The following is a 27,259-nucleotide window of genomic DNA, read 5'->3' on the forward strand; positions in this document are numbered from 1 at the left end:
GCGCTCCGCCACAGGAGGCTTAATTGCCCGACCTTACCCATCCCTCCCTTTTTCTAGTGGCAATCAAAGTTTGTCGGCCCTATTGTCCTTGTGTCCCATCCCTTTTTTCATTTTATCATCATTTCATGTTCATTTTATCATCCATTTCATGTTCATCATCTGAATATTGCTGAAATATTGCTGCTCAGACGTTAAACCCCAACAATTAATCAGTCAATAAATCAATCATTGATTGATAGGCTTTTCTATTCTATTTGAATCACCTCCATCATTTGCATCTGCATTTTAAGGACTGGTAGTTGAATTATTTTGCAAATTAGCCTAATTATTTATACCCCATGCAGTGAGTTGAAAGGATATATGGATTTTTACCTACTCCTTCAGTGGGATTGATTTTCACAGAAATCTACCAAGGGGTAAACTTGTTAAAATTACATGTACAAAGTGTATTATACAATAGATGAATTCTAAGTATGTCATCATTAGTCTCAGGGTAGCATGCTCGCCTCTAGTGTGGGAGGATAGTCACACCAAAGACTAAAATTTGTAGCCATTGCTTCACCGCGACAGGTTGGCTCAGTCAGTATGTAAAGGGAAAGAGTGACGACAGTTTGGCTCAGAGTCAGTATGTCAGGCGAAAAAGTGACGACTGGTTGGCTCAGAGTCAGAATGTCAGAGTGGGAGAACATGCCTGCCTGGGGACTATTGATTCCGTGAACTAAAACAATGAAGATCAGGCTCAACTTGTTTGACTAGTACCGAGTAGGGTCTGTTTAGTCTTTTGTTCTTGTCCTGATATGTAGTAAATATCTGCAGTCAGACATTAAACCATCACCAATCAGGCAATATCACATTATTTCTAGATTACTATTTGATCATTTTTTTCCAAAGCCAACTACAGAATGTTTGTAAGAATGTCCTCACTTCAGATTGATAGACATTAATAGATTATTAATCTTTCCTCAGTCACTTTGCTTTTCCAATCTGTTAAGTGGGTGTTCTTTTCTGGAATGGGGACTTGACTTTCTTAAACAGTGCATATGTGGGCACATGGGGTAATGTGAAAATGCTCAGTAAGGTTTTTAATAATCCCTGTTGAATCTGGTTTGAGATCAATGATAAGGATTAGAGGGGGCTATGTGCCCTTTATAACATTCTTGGTCTGACAGAAGAAATTGACTAAGTGGAATGTTTCCTGTAGACTATTGCTAGTGCATTTAAAATCCAGTTCACCACGTTGTACTAGTTCGAAGCAGGGTCTGTTTGATATGTCAATTGTTCTTTTCCTGAAATGCATGAATTATCTGCCATAGGACATTAAACTGCAATCTGTGTATTGATTTTATTGTTTTTATTTACAGAATACAGATTAGTTGCCTTCATTAGTCACATGGGAACCTCATCACTCGTTGGACATTATGTCTGCCATATACTAAAAGATGGACGATGGGTGATTTTTAATGATGAGAAAGTTGCTTTATCAGAAAATCCTCCTAAAGACCTTGCTTATTTATACCTATATCAACGTGTTTAAATGCATAATTTATGAAGTGGATGGACGAGTCTTAATCTGACCTTGAATAAACATCAGTGCAATCAGAGCTGCAGTGGGGCATTGAATTGCAGATCTATGGATGCAGGTGTTTCTTATCATTGTCCTTGCGCTATCTGAGAAAAGTTTCAGCCTGGAGAAAAGTTTAGGCTGAAACGTTATTCTTTATATTCTTAAAAGCTTGTATGATCAACACCAGAAAATTTGCTCTTTTTTTGTACAATTTTTGTTCTTATTATACAGCGTGGTATGAAACAGTACCAGAAATGTTGACACATTTAAGATAAGATCTCATTAAATTATGAAATAATGTTTATGTAGGCCTTCTTCAAATATGCAAACTCTATGAAGCAGATAATTGATATATATTGAGTGTTTCAGCTTTGAGTGAAGTAGGCGAGCAGTCACCTCTGAAAGTATTTTGGATTTAGGTTATGCACTGTTGCATTTGTTATGTTCACATCCTATCTGTTTATTTCCTATCATTTCAAGGTAATAAAAAATGTTACAGGATACCAATGTCTTCCCATTAAGCCGATCAGTAAGCTCTTTGTAAGACTGAAACTCATAGTCAATAAAAAAAATTTTCAGGTGCAGAAAATAATATCTTATAAAATTACTTTAATTTTAAAGATTTTCAACTAGTTTATGTAAAGTAAAACCTGTCTAGATTTCTACCATTTAGGGATTAAAGAAGTTATACAAGGTTAGGGTCATGGTTCACTGGAGAGTAAACGACTTGTCGACATTATTTGGTTTGAGGAAGTTTTTGCTCTATTAATTGGTGGAGACAGGTATATACATTTAAGGCCAATTTGAGTAATTTTTTGGTTCTCGGTCTTCCACATTAGTTTAAAGGTTAATAATTACCCATCTCAATAAGGTAATACAAAAAAAGCATGGTTATTTCTTATGTGTATGAGTTTGTAAATTGTATCCCTTCCCTGCTGTGGTGCACTCTATTATCTTTTATGCCAATAAAAAAATCCTTGCTTCATATTTTTTTTTCTAAATATAAAAATAGTCTAAGGACCCAAGATTTTGAATTTGTTTGGCCTCACTTACATATAGTTTCTGTTTCAAGTGCTATAAATTAAGATCTTGTGATTTGTTGTTTTTTTTTACTTTATGAGAATCAATACGTGATACAGTAAAAGCAAAAAATAAAATTTTGCACATTTATCTTCAGTGTTCATTTTAATTTTAATTATTATGTCTGCACTGATCTACAGAAAAACCAAATCCTAATATATTGTAGAACAATTGGATGCCATCAATTGTATAAAATTTGTAATAACTCCAGGTATATATGTTTGAAAATGAATCAAATGCAGGCATTGAGAAACAGTTGTTATGGAATGTTTTCAAATATCTTTCTTGCCAATTATAGCCTTTGGTATTGAAGAATTTGGGGAAAACCCCAACTTAAGACTTTTAAAAAAAAAAAACTGTCAAACTTTGTAGGTTTGATCAAAGAAAGAACTTTGTAACCTCCACTCTATTGGATAGTGGTGGGTCCAGGGGGGTGCTGGTAATTGAATCCCCCCTTTTTGGGATAGTTTCTTAAAAGGAAAAAAAAGATGCCCTTTCACCTTGGTAAACTTTTTTACAGTTGTGCTCCACTAGTGGAAAGTTAAAGATAAATATTGCACATATTTCAAAGCACTGCCACATATAAAGTCAAGAAACTTTAAGTAGGGTTGAAAATCCTACAAATAATCAGTATTGAAATGAATGTCATGCATTATTTAATTTAAAGCAGTAGCCTCTTACAGAAGCTGTCATACTGAGCAACAGATGATCATTAGCTAGAGATTTTCCTTGACAACATATTTGCCTTTTTTCTTTTTAGGAAAACGTTTTTAAACAAATTATCGGCATTCCAATGGGCACTAATTTTGCCCCGTTCCTAGCTGTAGCCGACCAGTTTATTTGTATGAATTTGAGTTTCATTAACATCTGGTAAAATACAGGAAGGTTAAAGAAGCTAGATCATTTTAATTCACATGTTTCGATTAATAATCCTAAATTTGGAGAATAGCTTCCGTTTATTGATTTACTAGAACTAGAAATTAAAGAGACTTCTGACATAACTTCCTCTGTGTAATTTTTAGACCTTCATATCGAATTCGTCGACAGTAGTATTTCAATACAAAAGTATATATCAAACAATATAATTTTGATTTTAAAATTATTAATTTACCTTTCTCGTGCAGTAATAAACCAGCTTTCCATGCATATGGTGTAAATATTTCTCATTTGGTTAGGTGTCAGGTTAAAGTAGTAGCCTTTTTGCGTCATCATTGCCTGAGAGACAGGTTTTTCGGCCAAGGTTATAAAAAAGACCTCTCTTACGTACGCTGCCTAAAAAGTTTTATTATTTCTGTTGTCCAGATACATGCAATAAAAATAATTATTGAGAAATCTTCTGTTTATTACTAACATGTTATATCTGATTGATTTTCGTAGTGTCAAAAAAATTATTTTCTTTATTTTTTATTTGACTCTTATTTCTTTTTTTTTTATCTTGAACCTGGTACGTCTTCACCAAGTTCAAGATTTATTCCGAAGCTGGTGTTTTCTTTGTTGAACTTAAAAATTGACTGTATTTTGTTTTGTTTTCACTTATTTATTTTTCATAATTTCTGTACTGTTTTGACAACTGATTTTACCAGCTTTCACAGTGGCAATTTTACTCTGTCCAATATTGAAATATATTGGAATAATTAACCGTAATAGAAGCGGGGGATTTTGCGCTATAAAACCAGGTTTAGCCAATCAGTGCCTGCACCAAGCCAGACCATTGCGGTGGTTTCTAACTTCCCATTTTTCCTTTAAAATTACCATTTACTTTTTATACCTCCGCAAACGAAGTTTGGGGGTATATATGTTTCACCCTGTCGGTCTGTCCGTCTGTTCGAATTATTTTCTAAGCAGCTTGGAACATTGTTATTAAACTTTGTGGGGTGTAAATAAATATAACCACATGGATATGTGCATTCTGTCAGGAAATTATGTTTGGACAAAAAAATATAGAAATAATGGCTGTTGAACTTGGGTATTTTTCAGCAAAACTTGGTCGGATGCGTTGTCCACAACTTCTCCTTAACGACTTGCAGGGTTGTTATGAAACTAAATGGAGTGTTAGATTACCATATGGCGATGTGCATATTGTAAGAAATTAGTCATAATCTATTATGGTGTCAACAAATAAATAGAACTTGAAGCTGTTTTAGAAATGACAGTAAATTGTCAAAAGTGCGTAATCTTTCAATGAACCATGAAAATTGTGTCCAATATGAATTGTATGTCCACAGTGGTCCCCAAATCTACAGGGTCCAACAGGCTTTCTGGGTATTAGTCCCGTTAGAGGCAATGTCTAGTTGATTATTCCTTTTGACTATTAACTAGTTTATCAGCTCGGTGAGAGTGTTATTGCCTTTCATTACATATATACCAGCCAGGACAAAATGTAAAAACAGTATATGATTATCTCGTTATGTGACCCTTTGGGTCCGCAACTCATATTCAAAAGCATGGAAATAATTGTTTATAGAATAAACATGCGTAAAAATGGTAATAAAATTAAACCACACTAAACTGAAAAACCTGACCACAATGCATCAGAAAGTATAGCAAAGTAAATACAGATCCGTCTTCGTTTTTAATGCTTTCAACAGTTTAAGACTTACAAACACTTCTCTGCGAATTAAATGATTTAAATTTCATGGTTAACTCACAAGTAAAGACCGTCCATCAGCCTTAAAGGTCCATGGTCAAATTGATGCTTTATTGCTATAATTAAGGTTGACCTGTTATGAGAAAATGTCAGATGTTTTATTTGGCTTAGGCTCGGTGCTGTATGGATGACATAGCGGACAAGTTGATGGAACCCAGGTTTTAAAAAGCATACGCAGGCTTTTGAATTCCTTTATTGACAAATTATTCTGTTGTATTTCATTTTGTAATATTGTACAACAATATCTACCGAAGATAAAATAGGACTAAACTTGCTATTCTTGGCCTTTATTTAATTTCATTGTGTAACTATTAACCAGGAGCATTTAACTTTTATTATCAACAAGCTGTCGATGATATTAACATTTTCATAAACAAACAAAAAAAAACAATCATATCTGTTGCAAATTTATACATGATGCATTCATGGAACCTATTAGCATTAGAATCAAACATATAGGAAGATCTAAATCCAAAAATTAATTGTATACAAGAAGTACTAAAAACCAAACTTGTCGAAATAGGAAGCTAAATCCATCACCGAGAGGTTCTATTTTGAGCAATACAAAGAAGGAAGCCTCAGTATTTAGGTATTTTGAAATTTGTCGTATTACTAATTTTTATAAATATGATTAATAAAACCAGATTCTGATCATGATCATTGGGAGTCAAACAAGTCTGTCTACTGTGTTGGTAAATATCGTCAGGGACCTTTGGTCCACCAGCTGTGGCATTGAAATCTTGGGTGTACAAAACGTCGATGACGTAGGTTTCCTACCCTGTCATTTAAAAAAAGTTCTTTCAGTTTCCAAATATTCTCCATTATTTACTTAACTAGAACAGCTAATTAAGAGGCTTTCCGTGTAGAAACCAGGCAGTTCCTATGATATGGATGGGACGTACTCGATTTTATTCCACTGATTTTTTTCTTCCAATTTAATGTTTATGTCATATGTATGTCAAAATAATACAAAGATTTTCTATCGACAATTGATGGGTCAGAATATGATTTTAAAGTTCCTTAAGAAAGCAACCAAATTTTGTTCAAAATGAAAGAGGTACCTCCCTTATTTAATTACTTCCCATGCTTTCTATGTAATTTATTTCTCTTTAACCGTGTCAGTTTATAAAACCAACATTCAACTTTGAGATGGAATGGATGATTTTTAAAAAAAAAATTGTTATATTCCACCCGCTACCGTTGTTTTTCCGTGGACACCCTCGTCGCTATCAAAATCAGTCCAAAAATGTGCAAGGCGTTGCGTCGTGTAAATTGTGCGAAATTAAAAAGAATCTAAAATGGAAATGTTTTGGATGCAATTTTTATCATATGCTGAAAAATTCCATTCAGCGTGTAAGCATACCAAGGACCATATGGATCCTTATTGAGATCGATGACATCAGCAAAAGAGTTTACATTTCGGAAATGCAATACATGTCAACTACTTGTGAGTCAGATCTGTATAAGCAATGAACACTCTAAGCACTATTTGATCAAAATAAAGAAGAGGCCTTTGATTTAATAACTGACAACTTATTAGACTACAGAAAAAACTGAGCAATGCTTACTGACATGATACCCCACTCCTCCATTTGGTAACGAGCACGTTTTAACCTCCATGTTAATTTGGATGAAAGTCTAAAATAGGAGATGCACAATGGGAATATGTAATAACGATTCTGTGAAAAATTCTTTCAAATCCTTTCAATGATATAATAAGTGGAGTAACGTATAAGAGATAGGTCACTCCTTGTCCCCATATCAACAAATGACGAGTCCATGTTTCGCTAAGTGAAACCCCCAAAATGATTTGGATCAAAATCTAAAATTGGGGGTGCACAATTGGAACGTATATTAAAGATTCTCTAAAGTTTCATTCACATTCCGTGATATAGTAGGAGCACAGGATAAAAGATAGGTCTCTGTTCCCATATTAACAAATGCCAAAGTCCATATGTTGTTATAGTGAAACCTCCAAATTGATTCGAATCAAATGCTAAATTAGGAGGTGCACAATAAAAATATGTAATAAAAATTCTGTGGAAGTTTCATTCAATTTCATTCAGTGGTATAGGAGTAATAGACAAGAGATGCAGTGGCGGATTCAGAAGGGTGCAAGGGGTTGGCATCCATCTGGCCGAAGGCCATTACTTGGTGTCCGTCGTCGTCGTCGTCCGTTAACAATTTTTCAAAAATCTTCTCTGAAACTACTTAGAAGAATTACATGAAACTTTGCACGGATTTTCCTTAGGGTACAAAAGTTGTGTTTAGATTTTTATCCGTCAAAATATATGGCCGCCGTTACTAAAAATAGAACGTAAGGGTCAGACTAGTTTTTCGCATATATCTCCAAAACCGTTAGATTAAGCCAAATTCTGACTGGGTAAAAGTGTTCAACATGATGAGATCTACCTGTTTTCAAATTTTCATTTTAATCTGTTGAGCCATTTAGGAGTTATTGCCCCTTTTAACGTTTTTTTGCTATTTTTAATGTTATTGCTTTCAAAAATCTTCTCCTCTGACCATACTTGACCAATTAGAATCAAACTTAGTATGAATGCTTCTTGCGGTAACTTGCACAAAGGTTATGTTTAGATTTTTGATCCGTAAAAAAAACACGGCCACTGTTACTAAAAATAGAACAGGGGTCAGACTAGTTTTTCACATGTGCATGTTTCTCCAAAAGCGTTAGGTTTAGCCATGCAAATTCTGACCGGGTAAAAGTGTTCAGCATGATGAGATCTATCTGTGTTCAAATTTTCGTTTAATCTGTTAAGGTCTCACTAACCACTTCTGGATCAAATGACCCCCCCCCTTTTGTAGTACAAAAAACACACTGAACCTAAATATATGCATTGTAAGTGCATTATTTGTGTGTATTATGATTAAAAGTAGTCAAAATAAAGCTGAGAATGTGTACTTTAAAATCATATGTGTAATTAACTACAAAAGTGTATGAATATTGTTTACATGTGTGAGTAATTTGCCTCCATGCTGTCAGTTAGCAGAACAGGTAAAATATGGATTTTCAGTATTATTTATTCAAGTAAATTTTGTGAAGAATTTCTACAATCATCGTACCATTAGCATAATGATTTTGGAAGCCTTATTTTCCAAGCTTCGCAACGGTATGCAACTTTAAGATGTCATTTGTCCTGGGAATTCGCAGTGAGACTTTGAAAATTACTTTTTTAACATGTAAAGTAATGGAAACGTTAGAAGTGGTTAGTGAGACCTAAGCCATTTAGGAGTTATTGCCCTTTTTCAATTTTTTTTTTTTTTTTTTTTTTTTTGGCTATTTTTAATGTTATTTCTTTCAAAAATCTTCTCTGACACTATTTGACCAACTGGAACCAAACTTCACTTGAATGTCCTTGAGGTATCTTACACAATTAAAAGTTATGTTTTGGATATTTATCATTTTCATGTGTAAAATTGACAAAAAAAAAAGGTAAATAATGCCCTAGCACCAACTTTTTCTGAGGAACCACTGTTGGCACCCCTCCTTTTTAAAAAGTGTCTGGATCCGCCCCTGAGATGGGTCTCTCCATGTCCCCATAATAACAAATGACGAAGTCCATGCTTTGTTATGTATGTGAAACCCCGAAATTGATTTGATCAAATTCTAAAATAGGAGATGCATGTTGGGAACATGTAATAAAAATTTGTGAAACCACTCAGTGGTATGGAATGAGTAACGGATAAGAGATGGATGATCGTGTAACGGAAAAACGTACGGACACCCCTGTATATCACTATATACCCACGACTTGATTGGAAGGTATATTAAAATAGGGCCTTTTTACATAGGAAAAAAAGCCCAGAGACAATACAGAAATTTGAACAAATCGTCGGAACAGATAACATAGGACAGTTCTTGACCGAGGGAACCAAATTCCCAAACGAAAATGAAGCGATAACAGGAAATACTTTCTTGTTACCTTTTCTAAAATAGAACTTTGCCCCGACAGAACAGGTTTCTCACGCTTTGGACAGGTGTTTGGTTTACAAACGTGGAATATGCTCAAGGATCATCTATTTTATCATTTAACCAGGTTTTACTGTAGTATATATGCATTACAGCTTTTCTGATTTTATTTGACCTACATATTTTTTACGTGCATTACGCCAAGTTTATAAGATTTTTTATTTACTTTAAAAATCAATAGTTAATACGGTAAATTTTGATACAAATACATGTATCTTTTTTGAATACCTTAATTTTTCTATTATGCTACGTAAAATTATAGAAAGATCAAAGTCCAACCATATTTTAAAGCAGCTGTATTTTTTTTAAGGTATAGTCTGTTTCACAATATTAGTAGTGTGGGCTGGTGGGCTGAGGAGAAGTCTACAGTTATTAACATAATAAAGTATATTTGTTCAAATGAACCCCTCCTAAATGGCAACACAACTTAAAGAATGTCTTTCATTGGTTCCCTGCAAGTCTATGTGGTAAAGGGGCAACATTCGTTAAATGCATTAATTGTGTAATATATTTTCCCACAGTGGCCAGATTTTAAAGGTGGAGGGGTGTGATCACGCTTTAACCCCACCGCATATTTTGCGCCTGTCCCAAGCCAGGAATTTCCGGCCTCTGTATGTTTTGTTTCGTTTTCACCTTTAGTTTATTTTTATGTTACTTGAGTATATAGGGGCAACTCTTTCGCTGTACCTGTGCATAATGTTGTTTTGGGGCCAGCGGTCATGATCATTGAAGATTAATGGGTGGTCTTAAAATTGGGCTGACGTTTTCATCCCGGTGGGGTTGTTAATCTAGAGTTGTAACTCAGTACACAATGTATGCATGGTAGTACGGGACAGCTCATATAGGTGTTGTTATGTAGCATAGAGATCGAATGAACGATACATGTCACAACAAATCAATATTATACAAACGTCTCAGAACCCTAAGTTAATTGTACGAGGAGGAATGAGCCGACCAGCGACTGCGATATTTCATATAGGGTAGCAGGACGAACAGGCATATCTTGCTTCGACAAAACTTAAGGTTCTATAAACCCTTGTTTTTTTTAATCTGTTGAAGCATTTGTTTTTGCTGTTTTAAAAACTATTATGACAATTTACTTTGTCCTTTGCTCAAAGTATGTTCTGATGAACATTTACATGCAACAATAAGAGGATAATGTTTTTAATTACGAATCGTCGATTAAAGCGTGTTTACCCCAGACGCATATTTGTCACGTCAAGGTAAAAAAAATGTCACAACAATTTGTAAGCACATGCTCACACTGCTTTGATGGTGCTACGCCACTGCGTACTACCATACATGGTGTACTAAGTAACAGCTCTAGATTAATTTCACGAGGAGGAATGACCCGACCATCGCAAAGCTGTATTTTATTTAGCCTAGCTGGCCGAGTTTCCTAAGGCGCTGTTCTTTGTGCAGGCGCTGGTGTTAGTTTTAATGCGGTAATACTGGAAACACAGCGTTTTCTTCTCTTATTTTCATTTTATTTTCGTTTCGTTCTCTTTTTTTTTTGCCCCCCCTCCCCCGTGCAGGACCGGATGTCAAAGAATAGGCCTGCAGCAGCGCTAAGCTTGTCGTAAAAGACGACTAAATAGTGCTCAGAAACCTAGCCAGGGACTAGGCGCTCTGACCACAGAGCAACTGGGATGTGTGCCCCAGGTGGTGGAATGGGGTACCCCGGGCGTGTTACATGCTGGGGTTGTCAGGATATAATACGGAAAACCTGACAGCAAACCATAGTGGTGCACCGTGTAGGGAAAGATGCCACGTTCCTCGCACGTTAAAGAACCCTGCTGTGATATCCGATAGGAGTAGGAACCTTTGCGCTCCGCCACAGGAGGCTAAATTGCCCGAGTTATTTTCGCTTATTCCGCGAGAAAAAAATACTAAAAACAAAATAACAAAGAACAATAAACACGGAAATAAATCGCCGCGAATGATCGAATTCTTACATTATGGAATACAAGTTAAAAGGGTGTTATTTGTAAACATAAATGAAAATCATGAATAAAAACCCTTGAAGTAATTTGTTTACAGTGTATTTTAAGCCTTTTTTTGTTTTGTATAAATCACACCTTGGTGATGACATGATACAAAAAGCATAATATGTCGTATTTGATCTTGCATCAAACACTGAGTTAACATCGCGACGAACAAAATCGTTATTACAAGAAAACAAAACAGCAATAAAATCGTGAATGCGTATAGTTAAGATATGCCCTAGAACTGTATTGTCATTTCTTTTATTTTACTCCTTTTATTCCTTTCTATGTAAAACCACACTTCTAAAAAAACTAATTTTGATGATTTTTGTTTACCACTTTTATTACAAAAATTGTCGTTATTGAACTTCGTTGTTTGATAAAGTTCTACGGTATCGTTTTCAGAAGCGCCAGAGAGTCTAGATCAGGATAAAATTATAAGCATCATAGTGATAGGAAGTGTAACAATTTCTTTGATAATTGACTTACCAATATTCACCCATTTCAGCCAGAAAATCTTTCTTTCAAAATAAACCGGTAAAAGTTTCGATATTTTTCTTACTATTAGTAAAAAATCACGAGTGATTTTGCACAGAAACAATAGGTTAATTTACGAGTGACCCAAAACTTTTGGTGCATTTCGGTAAATACATGCAAATTCCTTTACGAAAGCTTGTAAGTCTGCGTACATATACGGGTTGGTTTCTCTACTAAAAAAGTCTTCCGTTTGAAGCTCCTCTACAATGCATACGATGCATGCAATCGTTGCAATATTTGCTTGATAAGCTGACTGCAAACGGCTATCTTTATATTTTTGTCCATAATCATTAAAGGCATTCATTCTGCAATTATGTATACGAACAATACAATAAACATTAACGCTTACAGTATACCGATACACATTTCCGAAATGCATAAAAAAATTACGACTTTACCATTTTAGGGCCGGATCCACATGTTGTTAAAAAGAGAGAGTACTGTCCATACAATTATTTCAAAAGGGACTCTAGGCTATCATTTGCTTAGTTTTGCACTATTAAAATCAGGAAAATTTATGGCCAAAGCGTTGCCTCCAACGATCGGAACCTCCCTGCCATTGAGACCTGTTTATTTGTCTTAAATTTTCGAATTTGCAGTTGCAGGGGCGGATCCAGACACTTTGAAAAGGAGGGGTGCCAGCCGGGGTTCTCAGAAAAAGGGGGTGCTAGGACATTATTTACCATTTTTTGTCAATTTACATATAGTCATGAAAATTACAAATTTTCCAATACAAAGGAGGAGTGTCAACCGCATGCACCCAACCCGTCGTTCCGCCACTCAGTCGGTAGAACCCTCCGAAATGCACCTGCATCTCTTACCCTCAATTCATTGTGTAAGATTAAATAATCCAACATTCATACACTTTTATCTTAAGTTCAGGAAGTAAATTTTCCGATTAGGTCATTACCCAACCGGTAAACGACAATACAATATGTCAGAGTTTATCGTTGACTTTCGATGCAATGTAACGTAGATCTTTTATACGACATTTTAAAAATTTCTAACAGGATTTCTTACAGGATCTGTAATGACTGTAGGTGCCCTTTGGAGACTTTTGCCACCTCTACGTCTTTTCTGGCTTAACTTCATGTCTGGTCGTGTGTATTTTCTCGGCGTGTTGATATCTCTGTGGCTTCAAAGGACTTTACTATTGGTGCATTTATGATGGATTCCGTGAAACTGTAAATGAGTTCTATCTAATGTTCATTATCGGTCTTTGCTTTAAACATGAAGCCCTCCTACACTTACATGCATATGTACCGAAAGTACTACACAATGTTTCAAAATGATCCATTTTAAAACAACGATACGTATTATTGACGTACGACATACTTGTTTTGAACAATAATTACACGACTTCGTAATTCTTGATTACGAGATATTGCATCCTCCCAAATCAGGGTCCCTGCCTTTGGAGGAACCCTGACTTGGGAGTATGGAGTTATTGATTAACAAAATTACGAACTAATTTTGTGCGTTACAAATAAGCTCACCTATTTATAAGTAATGATATGAAAATTGGCGGTTTGGGGGTTGGGAGACTTAGCTGCCTAAGTGTAAAATACACGTCAAAAATGAGAAATTAATATCCCCAGTAAACCAATTTTTAACCCTATTCAAAATCTCCGCACTCTCTCCTGGACTTACGCTCCTATTAAATGTACATATTATCATGGCATGTCGCAAATGTAAATATTGTGCACTAAGTTAACGCTCAATCAGTTTGAGTGATAATAATAGATGCAATAAATAAATGTAATACAACAATCAACAGTACACAAAGTAAACATGACATTGACCTGAACTCCGATTCTTGTTATTATCTGCCAAGGACGACAACCGAACTTTGGAACCAGAAACCAGACAGGAAAAGATTATTATATAATCTACACTAGACTGTGAAACATCAATAAATAGAGAGCCAAATGCACTTATTTACGCATTTCTTTTTTCTTGATTCTGACATAATCAATATGGAAATGTATTCATCTAAAGATTATTACCACAGCGGGAACTTTGAAAGTATGCAAAGAGTTTTAATTGCTTGTACTCACAAACTTGTTTTTCTTACATGAAGTAAAATAAACAAATTGTTGTAAAATCAGTTTTGACTTCGAAAAGACACTTAACTGGTCAGGTGTATAGGCAAACTGAGGCGTGACCAAGATTTTACTTACAGTTGCTCAATTTTGCCCAAATTTATTCACAAAATAAACAAAATTTTCCAACAAAAAAGGAAATCCAACATTCGCCCCCTATCCGTTATTCGCTATGGCTGTCATTCAAAATAATAAATTATTGGATATGCATTACAGGCGCTGATTCAGAAATTGTGGAAAGTGGGGTTAAAAAAGAGGTGTTCCAGGCTATTATTTACCCATTTTTCTTAATTTTTGCAAGAAGAATTAAAATTTTCCAACAAAAAGGGGGTTTCGACTACCGGTGGTCAACATATATAGCCTCCGATGAAAATTCAAAACAACAATGCATTAAAATGTTTTGTTTCTATACGCGTACCCTGAATATTCTTTGATTAAATGTCGAGAAAATATTGTGATTGTAAATGCAAACCTACTTAAGGAATGGATGAATGATAATTTCTAAAAGGGTCGTCGGCAGACATTATTTTTTTTCAACTTGGATCCGGTGCAATTGTGAAATTCTTGGTCATGCATGCATTTAATTATCGAATGATTTTAGAAATGTCTCCTACATAGCATACCATCAGTCAGTACTTACTCCTACAATGTATGCGGTTGGGATTCCGTTCCTCCATATCCCAAACCTCTTACTTCCGAACACCATATTACAACCGCTCGTTCCGGCGTTCTTTGATATCTGTAGAATTATAAAAAAGGTATTTATCATTTAAAACATTTATAGTTTCTTTACCCTAACACAAGAGAAGGTGACTAAACTGAAGAAAAACAAATGACCTTCGTGATGAGAAAATCCAGCAATCATGGAAAAGTCATTGTAAAAGCAGTTAACATCACATTTGGTTTTCAGCATTTTGATTAGGTACATCCGGTAAATAAAATTACGGATTTTAATTTGCGAAACGAAAATATTAAATTAACGAACGAATTGCCGTTACCAGATTTAAGTTCGTTTTGTCAAAAATATATTAAATTCGTTAAAATTAGTGACCTTGATGACTTGTAATCAAAGAAACCTCTTTATTTAAGCTACACTTAAGCGTCTTTTGGCTGTTGAAAATATCTGCCGCCCTGACAAATGTTTTTATGCATTTTATTAATTGTCACAAAATCAAATGGAAGTTACTTCATACATAAGGTAGAAACCATACTGTATGTATTGTACAATATTTTGAAAGGGGGTTCATGTAGAAGAATTCTAAGTAGATTGGTTCCCGATCGCAATATTCAGTATTTTATGCATATACAAATCGTGACAGTGTATGGCTAGTAGCTAATACCTGGACCGAAGTCCTGGCCGAATAGGTTCTAAGCTTTCGCCCAATCTTTTCAAGAAAATATGAGAATTTTCAAACAAAAGGAATTAAGGTTCAACCCCCTACCTGCCTGATCCGCTACTGTCATATATTGTAAGACAACCCAGATACATTACACCTGACTCTTACAAGGACTTCTTTAAGTTGTACACATAATCTAGATTTTTTACAGTTTACGCTTACACTTCAGACGTGCATATAAGATGTGTCTATGATTTCCTAGTATGACTTCGAACATAACGTCATAAGAACAAGACATTTTTAGGTTTAAATACCCACGTAATAGGGCTTAGGGAAATTTAAACACAGGTTTCATTACACAATGGAACATTGTAATGTTTATATATAAATAAAGGTTCTCCTTCAGTTATTAGGACGAGACATAAAAATTAAAACTTTTTTACATGCAAGCATTAGAGAGCATGTTAAACCTTAATTAAATCAGAGAGTGTACGAGGGAAATAGACTGAATGAAAATCGGTATCTCCTGTAGAAAACTTTGAAAATGTAAAATGGCGGAAAACCTCTCTCGAGCATTATTGTTCACTGGCTTAAGATGGGAGAAACGAAGTTCTAAAAAACGTGTATGAAAATAAAGATGTCACTATGACCAAATAGTTACATTTTTGTTCATTACATCGTATCATTTCTACTGTCAACTATTGTATTTTTCTAATTATATCACACACACTATATAATTGGAAGCAAAGCGGAGTACTTTGATAAATAAGTGGATACAATAAACTTTGAATTAAGTAGTAAATGTTATTTGATTGATTTACGATTTCCTTTTCAAAAAAAAAATGTCATTGCATGATGGGGTGGACTTAATGTATAGTATGATTAATATATCTTCTATTTGCCAAGATATAACAAGATATAATCTACTACGGGTCGGGATTTTATCGATTATTTTGCCTTGTTATTAAAAGTTTCAACTGGCTCCCGGATCGTTTTTTTTTCGGCAGAAAGAAAAAAAATGATATCATCCCAACATTTTCGTCCTTGGTTTCTCTTAATTGATACTCTTTTCGCTGTTTGTAATAAAACAAAAGGACTGACGAGAAATACGCACAACCTTGGCGTATCCAGAAAGCCCAGAGAAGGGTTGGGAGCGCTAACTGGCGTTAGAGGGCCAAAATAACCCCTATTGATCCTATGAACAGTTACAATTTGATATTTGCATTACAAACAATTCGAAATGTCCACGTGTGTACGTAGTGCCTAGATGCGCTATCCAGTGTCTCCAGTGTCAGTAGGTCACTACTAGGCAGGTAGACCATATACAATTGTAGAACAGACTTTAATTTGTTCCACAGCTCTCTCGGCCAATGAGAGGCGTGGACATGGCACACCCCCGTAAGGTGATGCAACGTCATGATGTTAGTGTGTGAGCGCTGATGCAATACAGATCCTATTGACCGTGTCAGTGTGTGAACTTATGGCTATTTGTTACATTAAATAAACCAGAGTTATTATATACATTTATTAAAGGATTTCCCTTGTGCAATCACATCGGGGAAATAATTATTGAAGATCCTAATTTAGTATATTTAAGGTAAGAAATGTCATGTGTTTTGTCAAATTGAAGAAGTGTGTATATATATTAAAAATAAGCATTGCAAATTAAATTTGAAAATATTTTTTTCAAAGATTTAATAGAAGGTAACATCGAAAAGTGTACAAACTGAATTTGTAGCAATATTTTGAGTGCATTGTTCGGTGATTACATAAAAATCCATTTGTATTCGATTGTATAGAAAATGACTTGTGTAAAGAATAGTAAAAGCTATACGATGAAAAGACGTATTTTCTATAAATGTCTTTAGTATTTGAATGCTGCATTTAGGAAATACACGCTGATTACAGAAAATTAAAAGTAAAAAAAGCTATGTACATTTACTGTGTACTTCAAAATCATTCGTGGCATTGTTTGTAGTCATAACTTTGATGATTTATTGGAGATCTCGGTATCACCCCCTTTTTATTTAAAAAAAATCATTACATATACTTCAGGCATTTTCTTGCATTTATAACATACTTCATTACGTGGAACAAAATTTGTGTTTGGCGTTCTGTTTCGATGAGGAACTGATACTTTGCGTAAAATGACGACATAATTTGCCGCAAAAATTACAAATAAAAAATACTTGATAAGCATTGACCTAATTAAACATTTGTTTTGACATTTCTGATTTGAATATTTTAATGTTTACTAAATGATCACGTTCGCCAGTTTAAAATTATCTCATCAGTGGGGTTTTCAATCGGATCACTAACCTAGTACAATAAAATTACCTCATATTCTTTTTTGGAACAGACTATATGTTGTTGACCTTCTGACGTCAGGACTACAGGAGTCTATTTATTTACATACCGTGTACATACTTGCCAAAACAGTACTCACGTTGCCAGTTAGAAGAAGTTTACACGTACGCTGAGGGAAAGAGAGATTAAAAATGAAGTCGAGATCACGGATTTATGTTACAAGACAAATCCCGCAGTCTGCGGTAGATGTTTTACTTCAAGAATGTAATGTTTCATTTTGGGACAGTTATGAGCCGGTTCCTAGGGGCGAACTTCTGAATAATGTTCGTGGTGTGGATGCTTTAATTTGTATGCCGACTGATAAAATAGACAGAGACGTCCTTGATGTAGCTGGTAGGTTTTTAAACATTTTATTTTTCTCTTTTTCTTTCAGTAAATTTTGATGGATATTTCTTAAACGTGTTTTGCTATTGATTTTTCGATCAGCTGATTGTCAGGGCGCTTTCAACCAATGAAATTGCTGTATTTGCACACACCTTCCTGATGATGAAATTAATTTTACCTAACAATTACATATTGTATTATAGGTCGATTTAATAGGAACTTTTTTTTGTTTTATGCCAAAATGATCGAAAATATCAAGTAAATATTTGTGATATAACACCAAGTCTACAGTTATGATACGAAAACTTCCTTTTTATCAGTTTTATTAAAAAAGAATTTAAGTATAGTTTAATTTGTAAAATATTACCACTCGGCACTGTATTTAGGCCAGAGCCCAGTCGTTCAAAAGTCGTTGATATATGTCAATTATTTAACCATATCTTCCTGGTTCCAAACATTTTAATCAGTCGCTATTTACTCAAAATAGTTGCACAAAAAGTAGTGGATTCAGGGTAGGTGCTCCCAGGGTTGGAAACGTCTCTTTCTGTAGAAAAGTTCGTTAATTCAGTTGTTGAACTTCGGTAAAATTTAGCCAAAATCAGCAAATGATAGCTTGGGGCCACTCTTTTATAAATTTCTTGATAGGAACTTCTTTTAATACATTTCTGCACCTTTGTGAAGAATTATTTTTGGTGTCTCTACTCGACTGGTGATACCTTATATATTTTTACTTATCTTAATTTGGATAACTCAACATTGATTGCTGTTAATATTTATAGACATAACCCATTCATAAAATCATATCCGCTACTTAACCTGATTAAATAAATCTTACCATAAAAGGATATTAAAACTATAATAATGCTTTACAGACACGGTTACATAATGTACATAGCTTATCTTTTGTATCACCTACTCAAAAGTTACATGGAAATCCTCGTAACCAAATCCTACCATGCGAGGCTCCGTGCATTTGTTTTGTTTTCTGTAGTAAATCTATATAATATGACAATAAAGTTAATTTTATTTACTGACTTGCTCATCTTGTCTTTAAAATGTCTAAAGGTATTGCAATACGTAATTATAGTCAAGCAGACGGATTGACACGCTTGTACTCTTGTCTGTGTGGCTATGTTACAATACTTTGTTGTATTCATACTTTGAAATACGACGATGCAAAATAATTACTGAGAAAGTGCCTCAGTAAACCTGTAGCTTATTGTAAATGTTGGTATGGACGTGGCTATAGTTTCAAAGTACCCTATACTTAATTATATGACATGTGAATTCCAATTTATTTACCAGTTATATATATATATAAACCGAACTTATTCATATATGACTACTTACATACGAACTTTAAACATTACTGCCATTTAGTTCCATGCAGTATTTACAACTAATTTCATCACGACATGAGCCAAATTAACCAAAGTGGTTTCCTAACAACAAACTAAACAACACTCGTATACAGAAACGATTCCTTAATAGTTAACATCCAACGTCCGTAAATGTATCTATATACTAGGCACCCACGGGCTTTGTATGACACTTTTAAGAAAGATTATGATTATCATCAACTTTAGAATCTAAAGATTTGATACAGATTGAAAAAGGCATAACATTGGCGGATCCATCATGATGGTGGGGTTATATTGTGCATTCAAGTTTTCTTTGTCAAAAGTTGACAAATAATAGACCGGGTCTCCTTTTCTCTAGCCCCTTTCAATTAAATAATTTTAGGTCACATTTTATAATTTTATATGAAAACTCCTAATGAGTAAAAGCGACAAAAATAAGTCTTATCATTATTATTATGCCGGTTGTTTTTTGATGAAATAAGCAGTCGGCACATTATGTAACGATACACTTTGTTGTTGGTTAAAAGCTTCTTAAAACTGACACTGGTATTTTGTTTATCAGATCGTATTTTTGGAGAGAGTGTACCGTACTGAGAGGTTCAAGGTGTTATCGATGCGTAAACGTACATGCATTTGTATTTCAGGACTCTGTCTTGTTTCTTTTGACAAAACAAACCTGAAGTCAGTTAAGGAGCTTTTGATTTACCTCGCATAAAATAATACTAGTAAATCATTTGATGTGCTTAGCATGTTATAAAATGATAAATCATTTGTTATGCAAATAGCTGGAAGATTTTCCAGTGTGTATTTGTATACATTATGTATATATATTAAAACACTAAATTTCACCAGTTTAGGCTGCTTACTATACTAATAAAATGAACGCTGAAGGTTTATAGGGTATATTTTTTAAAGTGCAGCCTAAAGTATTTTAAAACTGGTGAACGGGGGATTCAGGGTACGGTTCCGGGAATGGAACTCCCTCTTTTTCTTGGATTTTTTAGTGTAAATTTAGGGAAATGACCAAACAATATCGATCCGACTTATATCTTGAAATGCACTTTTTGCACGTGAAAATTATATGTAGATAATAATAAATGCTGTTTATTAAATATACAATATAGGTACATTGTCGAAAATTATTGGAGATATGTGATGAGGCGACGGAACGGGTAGGAAATGCGAGGCTCCGCCGAGCTATTTCCCCCGTTCTAAGCAAGAAAATAAGCAATGTATCAAAATTTATTTAATTCCAAGAGACAAATAATGAAATGAACAATAAATACAAATATTTTTAATGTATAAAAGTTGATTTTAAGAACATTAAAGTTTTGAATTTCGCGAGGAAGGTGGAAGCTGACTTGTTTCTGTTTGGTATATGGCAGTAGAGTTCAGGGGTGAAATTTGTGTTTTGGCAATAATAAATCCAAAACCATAACAGTTTCCTGGTCATTTGTCTCTTCAAGAGTTTTATCATATTGTAATGCTTCAATTTCTTTAAGTGGGGACCAGTTTATGTTAAATTGTGACGGACACTCTGGCTCCGAGTCCGACATGACTGAAATGACAAGGGGAAGTTGTCTGCAAACTGATAATGAATCAAATCTGAGCGAGATTTGGGATTTGCCATATATATGACGGTGAAAAAATACAAACAAATCATTATTTGGTTTACATAAAATCTTTTCAAAAAAATTTTCATTCAGGTGAAAATGAAACAAAACAGCAAAAAACAGATTAACCGGATACGCAATCGCAATCGCAAAAAAGTAGTTCCGCCGATCACGTGAGTGGGAGGAGCCAGAAAGTCGATAACCTGCTAATGTACGGATACAGCAAATAAAAATAACCGTATACCTTTATTCGTTTAACAAATAACCTCATTGCAGGATAAATATGATTTATTTAGCATGCATTATTCTATTAATATATGTGTGTGTGCTTTAAAAAAAAACATCCGGCTTTTATTTAACTTTTAGTGTCAATCCTTTATTGGAACTTCCTTAATGTTAATATCTAGTTCATTTAATTTGATCAGTCATTGCAAAATTATGTTTTCATCTTCATAATGGAATTCTAGGTATAGGTTGGCCTTTTCGTGATTATATTTGAAAACTTCCGTGTAGATATATAATCTAAGTTATCCATTTTGTTTAATTTCGTTCCACGTTTTGGTTTTTGTTGTTTAAATGTCGTTGTTTCGAAATTAAAAAAAATACTAGAAAAAATGTTCGAAAATAAAAACATTATTATAACAATGACCACCATTGATTAACTCTTACGTGTATATGAAGAATGTTTATAGGTGAAAAGTCACACCTGAATTATTTTTCATGAAACTGCCTTTCACGAAAAAAACCATTTATTTGATCTTTCCTATTCATCAAGTCTAAGATAAAAAATGTATTAAAAAACATTTTTTCCTTTGATATCGATAAACTTGTATTTTGCTTTGGGATTCAAATTTCAGTTGGTGTTATTTTGCCAAGTTATTGACCCCAATTTAAAGATACTTTTTTTTCATGGTCGAATGAAATGTAAAATTAGAACCACACGAATTTACAGAAATATGCAAGTCACGAAAAATGACACCCACAAACTTCTGTATGAAGGCCAAACAAAATAATTCGATTTTCATCAAAAATCTTAATTGAAGAATATGAACGTTCTTTGCGTTCATGTAAATAAGAAATGCTATGATTTGGGGTCTAACAAATAGAGAACTTGTGTATCTTTTGAATGATTATTGAAAAATCCAATTGTCTCATGAATCACAATTTTCTTTCAAAACTATGATACAATGTCTTTTGTTTTCAATACGGCAGGCAAATATATAGGTCAAATGAACTTGAATCCAGGCTTGGGTCCAACGAAGAAAAAATGGGAATTTTTTTAGGTATGAAATCTTGAGTTTTTGCAATTTTACCCACCAATGTTCTTGCATATTTGCTCGGTTATGAATCCTATTAACTCACGCCTCCCCTTACCTTTCTCATAACCAAACGAATAAGAATATTTATCGTTGGAATTGCAATCTATATATCAATATATAAAAATAAAAAATCGATTTAGTATTTAACTTAGTTTTATGTAGTCTAGCTTACTGTGACAGATTGTATTAAGTGTGGAAATGAAACGCCTACATCTGTACTTTCATAAAAGTAATAAAGTATGCTTGTCCTATAAATGTAGGGTATATTAGTGTGAGAAATGAACAAAATATGTAGGTATAGATTTCTTTAAATGGGGATATTTTTATTCCGTGTTTAGTCAGCCAAGGACTAATAGCATGCTGACCTAGTAATATCGGGTTATTTATGCAACCAAATACAAGAATGACAGTTAGTGAAGCAATAGACGCAACCTAAGAAGAAAATAGAATCCTTGTTTAGAAGAAAATTAACGCTGTTGGACGCATGTTGAGTTGCTTTAAGAGGTAGACCTAGTGTAAGGGACATAACTCTTGAAATCAGTGATATGTTTATTTTATATTTAATTATACCAAAGCCCCTCAACATTTCTTTTGAATCAGAATAAAATCAATCTCAAGTTAATTAGATGCTTACGTAAGATTGATGTATAATGCCGAATACAGACGTTCCAATGATTTTTTAAGACTTGTGTCCTTTACACTAGGTCTACCTCCCAACACGTACAATTGCAGACCGTTGCATCCGAGATAGTCGACATACATTTGTAAAAAATGCTGAAATTTCCTCCATTCATCTGCATGTGCCTAAAATGTTATTTTGTTTTTCATTTTGTAGGTTGCACACTCAAAGTAATTGGAACATTCTCTGAAAATTGTGATCACATTGACAGGGAGGAGTGTATTTCACGTGACGTAAAAATAGTCACAATGACGTCATTTGCCACAGAGATAGCTGCAGACTTGACAGTTGCCGTCATTCAGGATGTTTTCCTTGCCTCTTTACAGGGTACATCATTATCTTCTTAAATTGCATTTGTCAAAGTGCTTTTTGTTTTGTATGGAACGTAGCTTATATTGATAGCAATAAAGTATCTCAACCGTACTGAAAACCTGAAAAACACCCTTTAAGGCCTTGACAAATATGCTTTAAAATTTCGTAGCTTTTGCTAACGTAATGATTTTTAATTTTGTGCAAGTGGCAGCTGTTTAAAGAGAAATGCGAAAATACATAGAAAGAATAAAAATAAATAAAGTTCTTTCAGCTCTGCTTATGAAACAATCTGACAATTGGTCAAATGTAATACTTTAAATACAGCACATGCATAGCTCTTATAACTCGAAATACCTGAATATGCACTCGATACAACAATCATTTATAAGAAAAGAAAAAGAAAATTAGTTAAATAATAGATAAATGTATTTTTATTTTCATTTGCAGAGGATGAAATCTCAAGTAAATCATGGAATAAAAATGAAAAACTTTCTACTATGTTCAAAAATAGAACCCTTGGTCTGATTGGGCTTGGAGATACTGCATTGGCTGTCGGTCGACGGTTACGAGCCAAAGGTGTCAACAAAGTAGTGTACAGCGACTTTACATCTAAAACGGAAGAAACAGAAATTGGTGCTAAATTCATGGATTTCGACAAGGTATTGGAAGTTTCTGATATTGTTTGCATTTGTTGCCGAAGCAACGGCACTAATGGAGAACTTTTCAACAAGGACACATTCAACAAAATGAAAAAGTCCGCCATCTTAGTTGACGCTGCTAGAGGTCACGTGATCAAATATTATGACTTGTACGAGGCTTTGCGAGAACAACAGATATCTGTCGCTGCTGTAGACTTGAGGGAACAAGGGAAAATTCCCTACAGAGAACAGTTGATGGGGCTCAATAATTGCATTTTTGTGCGTTATCAGGAATCAAATCGTTGGGACAAAAGGAGCAAAGCTTCAGCTTCTCTTGCAAATGGGATTGTGGCGGTGCTAAAAACTGGAATGGTCCCGGAAAACTGTCCCGTTAGTGCTTGACCTTTGACCACCAACCATTTAGTTGTTATTGTTAGTTTGATTTTATTCATTCCATGACATATCAGATTGTTATCAGTTGAAGCCTGTTAGTTGTATGAATGATTGGAGTATTTGAAAGTTTGCTCATTCATGAAATTTTGTTCATTCTATTTGTTGATTATTTAGTATGTTATGATTTATTGTCAGTTTCATCAGGATAAAATATGCTTTGATTCATTACCCTTCACTTCTGCATTGCGATTTCCTTGTTTTTTTTATGAATGCGTTAGGTCATCCAAAACGTGACTGGACACGCATCAACATAAGATAGTTTTTTTACGGCAGTATGTTAGCAGTGCTGGGGTTTCTAGTAGCCGTAGCACTTGGTCACAATTCCAAGTCACAGAAAAATATTTAAAAAATACTTCACAAATTTATGTTTCTGAAAAAGGGGATCCCTACCAATACATTTGATACCGGTTATCCACTTTAAACGGAGTATCGGATACAACGATTGGTTAAATTTAAGTAGTTCTATCGTATTTCTGTTGCTTTGATTTCTTCTTATAAAATTAAGTGATACATGTATTATTGTTTGACTTTTTATGAATCACATGTAAAAAAATGCATTATAAGCGCGCAAGACATACTAAAAAAAAACCAACAAAAAACAAAATCACAATAAAAGTAATTCGTAATTGCATCTTACAGAAAAGAATGATTATGTTCAATTACACAATTTTATTTAGATCTAAGCTTGAATATATGTAGAATTTTAGTAATATAAATTAGAACTCTTTTCACAATTTAATCACTTTTGTTCTGTATATTTCCACCATTACCTTCATATGTGTCTTGGAATTTGCAATGGCAATCTTTGAAATATTGAAATCAGATGCTTTTATAAACGAAAGTTGTTTTAAGTTGCAACCACTTTCAAATTGTAAATGTATATTATCTATCATTTTCGTCATACCGAGGGTTTTGTTCTAAAGTTACATTTTAGATGAATTATAGTAGAAAATTTAAATAGAAGATCGGTCAATATTTTGTATATTTATTAACGCTGAATTTTAACAAACTCTAATGGATACAGTCCTTGAAAGGTACAAAGTTACCATTTACACCATTCTCCATCGCCCAATACTTTATTCACGTGTTACATATTTATTACATATTTAACTCATTTCCAAGTGCTTATTTGCAAACTTCAATATTACACTAGTATTTTTACTGAATATAGTTAAACAATTGCATTTAGTTACATGTAATTCAATATTTATTCGGAAGAAATACATTATTTAACCCTCCTTCCCCGTGCAACCCTTGTCCACTTTGAACATGCGAAAAGCGGAAGTATATATACTCCATTTAAGAATTGTATCAGATGTATCGTTTCACTCAGTGTTTCTAGAACAAGTTGATCTCTGTGCATTTTAAAGTATAATATTAATAAAGATATAAGCTCTTTAAACCTAGGGTTCTTTTATTTCTCCGAAGATGACATATTCCCCAATTCATTTATTGTTTATTAATAGCAAGTAGAGGATCAATCATGCGTCAGAATCAAATCTCAAGAGCTGAAAAAAAATTCAGATATTATACACCACTGTCTGGCTCACGATGGAATCTCGTCTACTCGCATGTATTTACTGTACCTAAAATGTCTACGCGGATTTCCATTCGAACGCTCCAGGTCAGAGCTGTAAAAGCTATAAAATCCACTCAGGTGATTGTTGGCTTCGGGATAAAATACTCCAGCAATGCTAGAGGTTGTCTGGCAAGCTATTTTCTGACTTGGTGCCATCCTAACCTGTAGCATCTGTCACGTTGAAAGTTACCGCAAATGTGAATTTTGAAAGTAAAAGACAAAATGTTTTAAAACAAATGTTAAGCTAATTAACATTTGTTTTAAAACATTTTGTCTTTTACTTTCAAAAAAGAAATTTAACCTACCGGAAATCGAGCGATAAAAATCCCAAATATTTGTTAAATACCTAGAAAACATTTGTAATGAAGACAATTGTCAAAATGACCAGCAATTTTGAATTAGGTCACTAATTTTACAGAATAATATATATTTTTGACAAAACGAACTGACTGTTGGTAAAGGTAATTCGTTGGTTAATTTGATATGTTCGTTTCGCAAATTTTAAAATTCGTAATTTTATGAAACGGAATTACGCACTCAAAAGCTAAAAACCAAATATAAAGTTCATTTTAACTGCATTTACGATGGATTTCCAGGATTGTTGGATTTTCTCATCAGGTAGGTCATTTGTTTTTCCTAAGTTTAGTCACCTTCTACCGTATTATGGTAAAGAAACTGTATAAAACGTTTTGAATGGTAAATAGTTTACTTTAATTCTTCCGATTTCAAAGAACGGGGAACGAGCGTTATGCAATAGGGCGCTCGGAAGTAAGAGGTTGGGGTATGGAGGAACGGAATTCCAACTTCTTACGTTGTAGGAGTAGGGATAAAAAAAAACATTTCAGAGGGTCTCTGCAACCGCTTAAGATCATAGACCGACATTTTTACATTTCGGACTCCTAACGAACATACTCGGTGGCGGATCCAGAGTGTTGGTGCAGGGAGTTGGCACCCCCTTTTTATTGAAATTTTGTCATATTCATGTGGAAAATTGACAAAAAATGGCAAATAATGTCATACCATCCCCCTTTTCTGAGGCAAGCACCCATTTTCAAAATATCTGGATCCGGCCCGGATACTTCACAGGACGTCGTCGCTATCGTCCTACTACATGTAGATATCCGGATGTTTGTAGGAGTACAATCTACTTTGTGCTGCAGTTTCAGGATCTTACCTCTCATCGGCACACGCACTCGATTCGACCACCAATTCTTGATTGCTTTGGTGGTTCAAAAGAAAGCTTTTTTTTAAATGAATGAATTAAGACCATGTTATCAATGGACTTAATTGTATAATACATACATCCGGAGACATGCACATGTACAGACAATCATATTAGCACCGAGCAGTTCAACTAAATTCATCTTTCTTGTA

The 27,259-nt window shown here is 34.2% G+C and overlaps 2 protein-coding genes and 1 long non-coding RNA gene across 7 annotated transcripts in view; 2 read left to right on the plus strand and 1 right to left on the minus strand.

Moving 5' to 3' along the window:
• LOC148601464 (ubiquitin carboxyl-terminal hydrolase 5-like) overlaps positions 1-2,734 on the plus strand; it is a 44,273-nt gene extending 41,539 nt beyond the window's left edge. For both annotated transcript variants that reach the window (XM_088556545.1, XM_088556546.1), the window contains exon 21: positions 1,362-2,734. In XM_088556545.1, the coding sequence (XP_088412671.1) occupies positions 1,362-1,534 (173 nt within the window). In that variant the 3' untranslated portion in view covers positions 1,535-2,734. The remainder of the gene's footprint in view (positions 1-1,361) is intronic.
• Positions 1-27,259, minus strand: part of LOC148601466 (uncharacterized) — a 56,611-nt gene that overhangs the window by 21,997 nt on the left and 7,355 nt on the right. The window contains exons 1-4 of one of the 4 annotated variants that reach the window (XR_015917340.1): positions 14,741-14,819; positions 14,544-14,642; positions 12,822-12,983; positions 3,756-3,916 (exon numbers count right to left, since the gene is read on the minus strand). This is a non-coding gene — a long non-coding RNA (uncharacterized LOC148601466). Of the gene's footprint in view, positions 1-3,755; positions 3,917-5,562; positions 6,070-12,821; positions 12,984-14,543; positions 14,643-14,740; positions 14,820-27,259 lie in introns of those variants that run through there. The other 3 variants (XR_015917339.1, XR_015917341.1, XR_015917342.1) reach the window with 3 other exon arrangements.
• On the plus strand, positions 16,690-25,708 carry LOC148601467 (glyoxylate reductase/hydroxypyruvate reductase-like). Its single transcript, XM_088556551.1, has 4 exons — positions 16,690-16,837; positions 17,600-17,940; positions 23,060-23,230; positions 23,663-25,708. The coding sequence occupies exons 2-4, from the start codon at positions 17,739-17,741 to the stop codon at positions 24,253-24,255; spliced, it is 966 nt and encodes a 321-aa protein (XP_088412677.1). The 5' UTR covers positions 16,690-16,837; positions 17,600-17,738; the 3' UTR covers positions 24,256-25,708.

This window comes from Perna viridis, chromosome 12, assembly GCF_037379345.1.
Source record: "Perna viridis isolate PV_CMFRI_1.1 ecotype Kerala chromosome 12, ASM3737934v1, whole genome shotgun sequence".
Lineage (NCBI taxonomy): Eukaryota > Metazoa > Mollusca > Bivalvia > Mytilida > Mytilidae > Perna > Perna viridis.

What these genes read in the sequence shown, in the direction of transcription:
- LOC148601467 (XM_088556551.1), top strand. Translation starts at nt 17,739, where the DNA reads ATGAAGTCGAGATCACGGATTTATGTTACAAGACAAATCCCGCAGTCT. An exon ending in AGACGTCCTTGATGTAGCTG is followed by an intron (nt 17,941 to 23,059) that starts GTAGGTTTTTAA and finishes TTCATTTTGTAG; the next exon opens with GTTGCACACTCAAAGTAATT. An exon ending in TTTCCTTGCCTCTTTACAGG is followed by an intron (nt 23,231 to 23,662) that starts GTACATCATTAT and finishes TTTCATTTGCAG; the next exon opens with AGGATGAAATCTCAAGTAAA.